Source organism: Squalius cephalus (genome assembly GCF_949319135.1).
Source record: "Squalius cephalus genome assembly, chromosome: 2".
NCBI lineage: Eukaryota > Metazoa > Chordata > Actinopteri > Cypriniformes > Leuciscidae > Squalius > Squalius cephalus.
The window spans coordinates 21362763-21375285 of NC_137123.1; the positions used below are offsets into that span (position 1 = coordinate 21362763).

The following is a 12523-nucleotide window of genomic DNA, read 5'->3' on the forward strand; positions in this document are numbered from 1 at the left end:
GCTTCGAGCAACGAAGCCTACGCTTTTGAGTAGGTACTTATTCTGAATAAGTAATTACTTCACGACCGCTAAAAAAGTATCATCTTCAATGGCCTCATGGGATGGTAAAGTGTTCATCGTATGCACACTTCAGAATCTCGTCGCAGGAAGTAGGTCATCTAGCTAATTTTTGCCTACTCTTTTATGAGAACTATTTAGTGGGGAAGTATGCGATTTCAGATGTAGCCACACAGTCAGTGGTGTTCTGTTCATGAATAAATCAAGGTTTTGAATGAGTTAAAAGAGTCAATGACTCGCTCATATCAAGGGTCAATTGTTTCATTCCTGAATGAATCAGCTTTATTAAACAAAACTGACAGAATAATTCATTGATTCATTTTCTTACTGAATGAATTAGCGTTTTTTTTAACAAATCATTTGAATAAATTATTCAGTGATTAATTCATAAAGAAGGTCATGTCGCCACCTACTGGTGTATTGTTCAGAAAGAGTTCCTGGAAATTCAGACTAATGCACAGATGGACCATGTCTAGAATGCACAAACAAAATGTGTACATACGGTGTTTGAATGTTCATAAATTCAATTCTAACATTCCTGCATTATTATTATTATTATAAACAGCTTTTAATGAGGTCTATTTTGTATGTTCTTCAAAACAGAAATCTTTTATTGGAATGCAAATGGTAAGCTTGCCAGCACTACTTCCAAACATTTACCAGGTGAGCAGAAGAATTCTTTCAGAGATAACTGATCACTCTGCTCAAGACAGGTCTAATCCGACCCTGAAACATGGAGACTTTCTTCATGTTGCACTTCGATTAATCTGGTGCTTGACAAAAGTTTATATCTGGGAAATCCAGCACTTCTGGAAGCCAGCATCTTTTCCTATAGCTTTAATAAAATACTTTTAGTGGCACTCAGTTTGATCTGTTCCAAACAAAAGCTTCTTAGCTTTGTGTGCATTCAAATACATGGCTATTTTTCTACGCTCAAAGGATATACTACAAATAAGACAGAGAATACTGTAACATAAAATGTAACACAAGAGCAGACAGTAATTACTGACATCAGTGCTCATATTAATCTTAGTCAATGGTCATTTTACTGCACCTTACAAAGAACAATAGAGCCTTGAAAGAATTTCCTGTCCAGATTGGGGGAAATAAAAGCAGCCTTTTGCTGGCTTTGGCCTTAATTTATGCATTTTAATTCTGTTTTTGGCAAAGCTTTTGTTTTTCTGCTCTCACCATTCTCTCTTCTCAATTGTATTTTGCATAAATACATCACTGTCCACTAAAAGAAAGCAAGCCATCCATCTTTCGCCGTCAACAAATTAATTCCACTGTGACAAATAAATAACTGATTTAGAATGGGAAAAAAAACATGCTTTATTTCAATATGGTTCTCTTAGTGTTTTAGTTTGTATTCCTCTTTCTAGGCATCTTTGCTGTTGTTTCGACTGAGATCTGCATGAAGATACGGACGGCAGAAAAAAAGAGTAGGTTGGGGTATATAGATTGATTTATTCAGGAAGACAGGGTTGATATCAGGGACTTAAACTTTAATCAACACGCTTATAGAGTTCAGGACTCTCGCCCACACACACACACATTTCCCTGTGTTGCAGAACGAGTTCTTTCCAGTTGCACCACACACATTTTAGCATGCAATAGGAGAAAAAAGGCATAAAATAAAAGGCAATGATGTCAAGAACTGGACTTGTTACTGTGTACATGCCCAACTATCATCAGAACCATTAACATTAGCATCCTCCCACTTACTCACAAGTAGCAGGGCCATATTTTAACGATCTAAGTGCATGGTCTAAGGCCATGGTCTAAGGGAAGACGCAGATATTTCCCTGCGGTTTGGCCTTTCATTTACACGAAAACCCCGTTTTTATCACAGAAAACGATTATTTCTAAAAACACCGACCAAAGTGGAGATTTCTGATAACGCCAGGGTTTTAGGTTCTCAAACGTCACATTATGCGCCAGAAAATGCTTAACCCTCTGAGGTCTGAGCTGTTTTCTGGGCCCTGGAGGTGTTCTGACATGCTCTGACATTTCTGGTTATTTCTGTTACTTGTGACATTTTCATGGCTAAAGTCTAATTACACTGTATTCAGCACAAACCCTGCTACAATAATATATCAACAGCATGTATGTAAAAGTTTGTAGTTTTGAGATAATGACATTTATGCGTGGTTTGTGAAAATACAAAAAAAAATTCTCACTGAAATAAGGCCATGAAACCCCTACTGATTATTTCTTCACAAGACTTTTGAAAGTTGTATGACGTAGCCTAGAATATTTGCTGCAAAACTATGTGAAAATCACCCTGACTGCTCATTCAGAGAAGACAATATATTGATTTAAAAATTTTACGACGTGTTTTGTGTGAATAAGCCTTATGCGAAGGGGCGGATAACCTCATTAATATGTAAGGCTTTTCTCACCTGAGAAAGACAAAGAACCTCCCTAATGGCCCTATTAGGAGCTTATCAGGGCCCATCATTCTGAGCAACCTTGCACAATACTGTAAATGAGGAGATTTAAAAAAGAATGGCTTTTAAATTGTTTGGATTTATTTACACAACATAATCCAAATAGACACAACAAATGGCAAAAAAGCACTTATTGAAAGACAGAGACCTTTGTGCCATTCCTAAAAACATTGTACATACCTTCAATTTCCAAGGTGTTTGATTTTCACTTTACCATGTTCATGTTCCAGAGACTCATGTGAATGTTGAAGTCGGCAGGACTCATCTGGGCCCTGAAAAAAAAGTGAACATACTGATATCAAGAGAAAGGTCTGCACGATTTTGGAAATAAATATTAGATTTTTCTGGTTAAAATTGCTTTTTAAAGTTCACAAAATACACACACACACACACACACACACAAATGTTTCCAACAATATATAGTAAATGAACACCAGGTTTGTTGTGCCTTGTAGGCATAGGCTATGCGCAGTGCTGGGTAAAATAATAATAAAAATATTTCAGTAACAACCAAGCTAGAGAAAAATATATTGATTATCATGTTACTTTGAATGTTTCCATTCGTTATGATGATATAAAATGAGATAATAGTAAAAACATGAAGCCGTTTGAGGTGTTTTGCTTTTCAAATTTTCAAATGATACATTCAAACGCGATCGCGCTGCAAAATCTGATACATTCAAACGCGATCGCGCTCAAATATAAAACATTATGGTTACCATATACATATCTACGTTTGACCAGATAGCCACAAACACAGTAGGCCTAACAGTAAACACGGGTCTAAATATTATAATATTCCCCATATATCTAGCAACAGTTCAACTGCAACGTGACATTTATGCAACAATAACAAACATGTAAGAATTTCTTACCTTAAATCTTTCTTGTCTTCAAATTGCGTTCTTCTTCTTCTGAGGTAGCCTAAATCCAATGTAAGCTCAGGCGCGTCTTTCAAACTGGACGAAAAGTGAAGTGAAGTGTTTTGGTGTTTTGTTTCTGAGGTAACGAGCGCGTTCGCGTTCCATGTGGAGATTTGCATGTGAATATCTTTTGCGCGAGTGGGCGTGGCCAAATTAACTGTAATGAGCAAGCGTTTGAGAAGCTGGACATCTTGTTGGTTTTATACAAATTACTTAAACAGAAAATATTTGTTTTCGTTTTGAACCCGATCATTTAAAAGTACACACTTAAATGTTTATAAAGGTGTATGGCTCATAAATGTGTGACAAGTATTCGCTGAGTTTTGTTTCAGTTTATAGACGTGCTCAAGAAAAAAAAGTTCACCGCGACGGAGAGGCAGAACGCACACCCTGTTTATATTCTTTATTTTACAAAAGCACAATGTTTTGATTTGATTGTAAGTGGACACATACAAAAGTAGAAATATCACAGATTCTTTTTTTATATTTCTTTTTTCTGTATGACCATAAATGACGGAGTAATTTAAGTTTATAGTGCTACAATGTGGAGAAAATCCAGCAAAACGCGCCGGCGCGTTTGCCGACCTCAGAGGGTTAACGTCATGTGAGCACCATAGGAAGTCGCTCGTGTTATTCGTTGTTGTCGATTCTGAGGATTCTGATTGGCTTGCATGGCTTTATCCTTCTTCCTACACTACCGCCCATAGGTTTGGCATAGCTATGATGGCGCTCAACAGCGTATTTATGCGGGTTGATGTAAATGACAACTTTTTTGAAAACGATGTTGTGTGCACAATGTTATTATTGAAAACAGAGGGGGGGAAATAATTGTTTCTCTAAATAACCGGCTATGTGTAAATGTGGCCTAAAGCGCACTTAGGCCGTGTCCGAATCCAATTTTGCTAGTTTAACGGCGGGAAAAATGGTTGGCGCACGTGGCGCATGGTCTTAAAGGGTTGTCCCTATTCTCTTAATGAGTCATTTTCAGAGTCTCATGTCCTATTCGCTTTAAAAATCAGTTGCGTTCGTGCCATGGTGGATTCGCTATTTACATGGCGGAATTTGCAAGCGGAAAAACTGAATGCTTTTCTAGAAAAGAAACGTACCAGCTTGTTCACGCGGTTAAATCGCGCGAGTAGACTATCTATGGCACAAAGTGTACGCACCTGTTCACACAGGCTATCAAATGGAGTACACTTTAAAAGGCTATGCGTTTGACTGTACACTTACGCTATAGTATACGCGTAAAAAAGTATACTTTGGGCTTAACAATCGCATTCCATAGGCCGTAGCACTGCCACATAAGCACTGAACTAATCCACATAAAGCATATCATTCTAAAGCTACCGCAAGTGATTCTTTTAAACAACACACATCAAATGTATCCATCACCTGACAGATATCACTGAAATGGGTGTCTTGAGATATCCCACCTGTCTCTGAGACAGCCCTGGGCTCTATAAGCAGCCAAAAACAGAATGTGAATACAGCTTGCATGCGTACGAATAAGAAAATGTGGAGGTGTCTCTCTGCCAACTTCAACCAATAGTGTGATAGGGCTGGTACTACCTGTTTAAACAATGGAGGATGGTAGGAGTGTTTGGGAAACCTGTTTGGAAACAATTGGAAAGAACAATTTAGTGTGTGTTCACACTTGGCAGGTTTGGTTGGATTAAAACATGTTGCGATTGCTCTGTTAGCGCGGTTCATTTGAATAAGTATGGCAGCTGCCATCCGAACCCTGATGCGCACCAAACATGCGGACCTAGAGCTAGACCTCTTCAGCTTCCAGACCAACAGTGGTGCGGTTCGCATTGTTTTGGATGTTTGGTAAGTTCAGTTGCTAAATATACGTCTATGAAGCCGTTTTTCTCTGTTTTGTATCTTTAAGTTCTGTGTTAAAAATGACAGTGTAAATGCTAAGTAAATCAGGACTAAAATCATTTTCTTTTTTGGTCCAGACCAATAGTCTAGAATTCAAGTTTTCTGGAATACTTGACTTTGATAGGGCAAATGCCAACTTTTTTGTAATACATTTTTTTGTAAGTAATTCGCAACAAGTTGGATAATCTGCAGTCAATTGGCCATTATTGAAAAAAAGAAAACTTAAGGATGATGCAGACCCCTCTGCGTCTGGGATTATTTTGCAATAACGACTGTCTGACTGTATTTTATGCATTGCTTAGACTATTTTATTTTATTTTTTTAACTAAAAGCAAACTGACATTTTTTTATCCCTCATTTAAATCAGGGTTTTACCAGCTGCCAAGAACAAGTGTAAAGACTGCATGCATAAAGCCCCTATTATCTGAGGGATTGCATCTTTGGCTTGTTTGATTGAGCAAAGCAGCCTATTATGGAGTGTTACAAGTAAGGCTCAAGGTAGCTCAGCTAGCAGTTAGCCAATGCTACAGGAACGTTTATTTAATGCTTATGAAATATTCATGATGATCTGAATGGAAGCGGATAACTGGTAATTTGTCTGTTAGAATGCCACTCAGCTGCTTTTTAAGTTGCCATCTATTGAGTCAGAGGATGCAAGGGACGAATATATGCTTCACCTAGTACAACCAGATGTGGATAAAAGGAGTGTAGAATGACCATACATCCATGTTTTGTTTTGTTTTTTTACACTTTGTGTTAAAAAAAGCCCACAAAGTGTACAATAGGCAGTATTTTTCAATACTGATTAACCCATGACATTAGACAATGCTTCAGGAATTATATTACTGTATATTATATTATATTATATTATATTATATTATATTATATTATTATTCATGGTACCATGGTAGTTTTTAGCACCATGCCATGCAACCCTACTGTGCAAAGTAGAGTAAATGTACTTTAGAGTTGTATGGCACAGTATGATGTACCGTACTTCGTCACATTTGCCATGCTGCCACGTAATTTTCTCCTTTTTTAATTCGTTGAAAATGACACATTTCAATGATATAGTGGTTGCTGAACTAGAAATGTCCACGGTTAAAAGAGAAAATAGAGTAATAAAGAAAGGAAGGATGGAGGACAAGTGCTAGTGGGCATTGGTGTGAGACAGATATGGAGGAAGAGAGAAAGAAAGAGAGCAGTCACAGAAATGTGCCTACAGCAGTACACATATAAAACAATGAGCTGTGATAGAGTCCAAGGACTCTGTCCAGAAATTGTGCCCCAGTGAGATAAAATGTCAAAGGTAAGGTCTCCAAAACCCACCCAACCCTCACCCTCTCTCGCTCTCTCATTCTGTTTTTCTTTCTATTCCTTTCCATATTTCAAAAAAGCAATTATATAATGTTCCTCTAATGCAATAAAAACAGGGGGAATGGAGGGGGGGGGGGGGGGAGTTCGAGAGCAGTAGAACATGTACTAATGCTCGTGTAAGAGCAGTTTTAATTGATGTGAAGTGCACGTAATGGTAACCAGTGATTCAGGCAGAGTTAACCAAACATAATTTATTTTGGAGTACGGGCTCTTTGAAATCATTTGAAATGGAAAGACCTCCTCATTACAGTAGACAAACACCCAACGTAATAATTTGCTTCAAAGCTGGATCAAAGAAAAAACTCACACACACACATAAACACACACTTTCACATCATTGGTCCATACTCTGTATTGTTCATTCCACTCAGTGATTTTATTATTCTAATGAATATTCCAGGCAAAGTGCAACAGAATTTAGTTCATTACGGAATCTCATTGGTATGAGAAATATATACATTTAATGTACTGTAACTCTCTGGGAAGCTACTTTGAAATTGTTGCTTCCCAAGCTGCAATTTACTCATAAAGTAGTTCTACTACAGTCAATCTGCCCATTAAAAAAAACAACTACTACAAACTACTAATACAAAGTAGTGAACTACATTGAAGCTATTTAAATGAAGGCCTGGGTGCTCAGAGTACCAGCAACAAATGAGAAGTGTCTGTATGCAAGAAAAAGTGAATTAAAGATTAAAATATAGAAGTGCTGGTGTGTACCAGCCCACTTTGAGCACTGATGACACACGATGACCTGGTGGGTAGAGTGAAATGTCTGAGAATGTATCTCGGTATAATTTAAAATTGCATACATTATCATTATGTACATGAGCTTTGATTGCAATCTCTTTTGAGACGTCGCGTTCATTTGACTGTCATTATTAAGAAAATAGTTGCATTTACATTCCAATCATTCTCTCTCTCTATTGAGTGGATGTTGAGACAAGTAAGTTTTCTTGGAACATTTGAGCACAGTTCTTATGAACCGGAGGAATTTTCATCCATTTTTTATTCAGCTTTATTTGTGGTTGTGCATCGCACAATTTAAAAGCTAAGTTGCACAGAGGCAGGGAATTATTTATGACAGAATCACAAGCTTGTTGATAAGAGGTCAGGGGCCCATGACTTGACAAACTAACACAGTGGCGTCAAGTCAAAATTGTCACCCTAACACCTTCTGCTTCAGTAGGTGACAACAACGGTACAGCAACTCTCCTTAGGTCACTCTACAGGAATAGATTTACTCCTATCTGAACTCTTTAGGATCTTTTTGGAGCGTCATTAATACACTATTCTGAAATGTTACAAGATCTCTTACTATGAGATTCCTGGATATCTCTTTATGAATTGTGATCGATTCCTTTGACACTGCAAAGTAAACTCAGAAGTACATTACTGTTCAAAAGTCTGAGGTCAGTAAGATCTCTCTAAAAAAAATTCTAAATTCATTTTGAAGTATTTTAAGTTCTTTCCGCTGATGTGAAAAAAATGTGTGTGAACATGCCGGTGCATTCATCAATCCAAAATGGTTGAAGAAATTATGCTTTTCATCAGCTAGGATGCAGTCTGTAAATTGATTAAAAGTGAAAGTAAAAACTCGGCTATTCCTCGGCTAAGATCGTGTAGAGCCCTTTGAAGCTGCATTGAAACTGCAATTTGGACCTTCAACCCGTTGATAACCGTTGAAGTCCACTATATGGAGACAAATCCTGGAATGTTTTCCTCAAAAACCTTCATTTCTTTTCGACTGAAGAAAGAAAGACATGAATATCTTGGATGACGTGGGGGTGAGTAAATTATCAGGAAATTTAAATTCTGAAGTGAACTAACCCTTTAATTTCCATACCATACCCAAACCATAAACTGACCCATAAATGCACATTTATTGTTAGTAGCACAATCCAATAGGTAGCATTATTAGTCAAGACCCCAGGTTGCTAAAATCACTCCTGGTACTGTGAACAGCAAAACAGTGCCTGCAAAAACACCGGGACGTGCAATGTTTTTTTTTAGACTGTTATAGTCAGGTAAACAATACATAGCAGTGTTACATCAAAGTTTGTTCATCAATTCTGTGGAAACATGTGGCTGGTTCGCGACAGGCTTCAGTTCGCATGGCAGAGAACAGGCTCTGGCTCCAGAACGTGAACCATTCTGGTGGAAATGGGGTATCTGTGTATTTATAGACCTGTGTTTGGTTCAGTCATCATTAATAAGTGTTCTGTTCACCATCTTTTTGTTCCCTGTCATATATATATATATATATATATATATATATAGCATATATTTTGAGTTTTGTTTTTTATTAAAACTGCTCGCAAATAGATCTAGCACTTTCATTTATGCATTTTTGCAACTACATGCTGACAATTACTCAAATGATCAAATAAATGCAGCCTTGGAGAGCACAGCCAACTTCTTTAAAAAATGATATAAAAACAATTCTTAAGCAAATTTTGGAACTTTGTATTGTAGCACTTGTCATATTACTGGAAGAAACTCGGATGTTGTCGCATTCTTCATTATTTGTAAGTCGCTTTGGATGAAAGTGTCTGCTAAATGTATAAATGTAAACATAGAAGGATGTCAGTTTCTCATGAGACTTTCCTTTCATAGACTTGTCCCAGAAACCCTAATGCCTAAAGGAAATATTTCTTCACATGCAGGCACCGATATGCTACAGTCAGCATCTTTGAGGGAACTACTTTGCACTGATGACAGCAATAATGACAAAAATTTGCCACCTGTTTACCAGGGAGGCTTGTATATTTGCAGGGTTCTTGGCATCCAAGCTCGGCATCAAGTCAACCCATCTGGCACAGCGGCTGCTGACTAGTCTCTCTGAAACCTTCCCACTAGCTTTTTAATTCTCACATATGTTTCAGAATATAGGAAGGATTATGACGCGTCTATGTTTTCTGTTGAGAGTTAAAGGTGCTACGGGGCATGGCTGGTTTGGAGAGAGATGTGACTGCTCACTTTTTAGCAGATAAATTTACAGACTTTTTGAAGCAAAAAACAAAAACAAAAAAACCTCTCCATCCATCTTCTTCCACTTATTCTGAAGAAGAGAATGATTCTGAAATGAGAATGTCAATCCAACTGCAGCTGACTAGCACGAAAATCATATTTCATGGATGTGAAGTCTATGGACTAATAAAAAAGAAGTTTTTAGCCCTTCTGTTATCTCAGAGAAACATACATTAGTTTCATTCTTGAATGAATCACCACTTTGAACTAATCATTTGAGTAAATGATTTGAGTGAATGATTTAAACTTGCTTATTAAGACAGTCACTTGTTTTTTTCATTAATGAATTATAGCTGTAAACGAACTGTTTTAGTGAATGATTCAAGGGCTCCCTTACTGTCAGCCGCTTGTTTTGTTCTTGAATAAATCTGTTGTGAACGAATCATTTGAGTAAATAATTGAATGATTCAATCATAAACACAATCGCTTGTTGAATGAATAAATATTGTGGACATATAGTTTGAGGGAATTCAATGACTCACTCATAAAGAGTCACGTGTTTCCTTCTGGAATTAATCAATGTTGTGCATGAATCATTTGAGTGAATTATTCAATGGCTCACTCATAAAGACAGGCAAAAATTGGAATCACATACTCAACTGCTTTTATCAATTATTTATATGGCAGAAATAGTAAGAGTAATATGCAAGTATGTGATTTTAAGTTCAGCCACAGTTCTTTCATTAATAAATCAAAGCTGTGAACAAATAGTTGAGTAAGTGATTAATGAGTCAATCATTTAGTCATTTACTCGTTTTGTTATAAAAAGTGAATTATTCAATGACTTGGTCATAAACAGTCTTATTATGCCTGAACAAATCGCAGAAGTACTAAAAGTCAGAAAAAGAGCACTAGTGTAATATTCATATTATTCATTCTCAAATGCTTGTCCATTGTCACTTCTTTTTTAACTTTTTAATGAATATAGAGATTTTTGCTATTTAAGCATTAAATAAAGTTCTCAAAATTTAAAATTAATTAAATCATTTTGGAACAATGGACATTTCTGTACATAATTCAGACTCACTGAATATTTAGCGACTTTGCAATGGCCTGAGAGATAGAAGAGAAACTGTATGTGAACTCATCCCCACCCCTCACATTACTAAAATAACCAGTAGAGGGTTAGTAAAACCTATCTATTATAGATCTGGCTTTAGATGCGAGACCTGCCAGTGCTTTCAAACGCTCCCTCATTTTCCACAGTGAGCAGTTGATGCCTCCTTTTTACTTAGCCAAGAACTCCATTAAAAGTGATTTTTATCGCATGTCTTTTGTGACAAAAAAAAGTGACTGTTATTGAGAGTGGTAAATTGCAGCTTTTGAAAATATCAATAAACATCTCGCGAGGTCAATACTGACAGGAGAATTAAATGACAAGCACCCAATTAGCTTTGTCTCTCTGTGCCTTATGTGCTGCATAATCATTATGTCATTATACCTCTAAAGAGTACATGAGTGTTGCAGAAAAGCAATCAAACACCTGCCTCTATGATGTTTTAGAGTGTTAGACATAAAAAAGATTTGTGCCATCAATGTATGATCGTGAATCAAAAGTGCATCAAGTGTTTCCCTTTCACAATATTATGCCAGATTACTTTCATACCACTGACATTCTGCAGTCTACATGAACCGTTAACAGCTTTCACACAAACTAAGGGAATCGATCTCTGACGTCAAACACACTTTAGTGTGAAATCACCCTAAGCCCATTCTTCCATAAATAAAAACCCTTCCATATATGAACAGAAACTACACCCCCTTGTGTTACCTGAGGTCCTCCACATTTGAGGTGGTCTTGTTGAGGATGTTCTTTTCTCGTCTTTGCTTCTTGATCTCTATTTTCAGGAGTCTGATATCCTCCAGTCTTTCGTTGTAATAAAGATCGCCCTTGTTCATGATGGAATGTTGAATTTTGATCTTTTCGTACAGTAGTTTCAGCACATCGTTCCTCTTCACCAACTGTGTCCCCAGGAGGTCACGCTCACTTATCACCTTGATAATGAACACATAAACACATGTACAATGAAAACACAAATGATAATTAAAAGGCAATATAGTAGTAGTTAGGGGTGTGACGGTTAGTATATAACCGTGAGACCGACGGTTATAGTTTAACACTGTCATTAGATCTCTATAACCGCCAAAACCGTGTTATTAAAATATTTTTTACAAACATTTTTTTATCATAGAGAATGTTTAAACACTAATTAAAAACAATTGTTAACAGTCTGTGTCATTAATGGTCTACGTCGTTTCCAACTGTATTTGATTCTTTGCCAAGTACCAATGCAAGTAAATTAAATAAATGTTTCATCAACCAATTGGATGTATTTAATAAATAAAAAGTATTTAATAAATACAAATATAGTAGACAATATAATAACTGTGACATCGAGGCGCCAGCGCGCCGCGTTCACTTGCATTGCATTGTTAAAAGCCTTTCTTTAAAGCGAATTTCGTACAAATTGTATCTTAATTTTAATAAATGTTTCATCAACCAATTGCATGTATTTAATAAATACAAAGCAAATGACAATATAATAACCGTGACATGGAGGCGCCGGTGCGCCGCGTTCACTTGCATTGCATTGTGAACTAGAGCGCATCTCATCGTAAATGAATGAAACTCAGCGTAGGCCTATGCCTCATACATTAGTATTAATTATCTTTGCAGCATCCTTTCTAGAACAGACAAGGGCTTTCTTGCGACTCGCATCAGCAGAGCACTGCATCATCCATAGACCGCAAAACAATCAGCGGATGGCGGGCGGGTGCGGCTTTGAAATTTGGTCAAAAAAC

The 12523-nt window shown here is 37.0% G+C and overlaps 1 protein-coding gene across 1 annotated transcript in view; it reads right to left on the reverse strand.

The window, feature by feature from the left end:
- The window catches only part of cfap58 (cilia and flagella associated protein 58), a 117691-nt gene that overhangs the window by 40662 nt on the left and 64506 nt on the right, over window positions 1-12523 (reverse strand). Inside the window, exon 13 of the mRNA XM_079864642.1 lies at window positions 11493-11716. Within this exon, the coding sequence (XP_079720768.1) occupies window positions 11493-11716 (224 nt within the window). The remainder of the gene's footprint in view (window positions 1-11492; window positions 11717-12523) is intronic.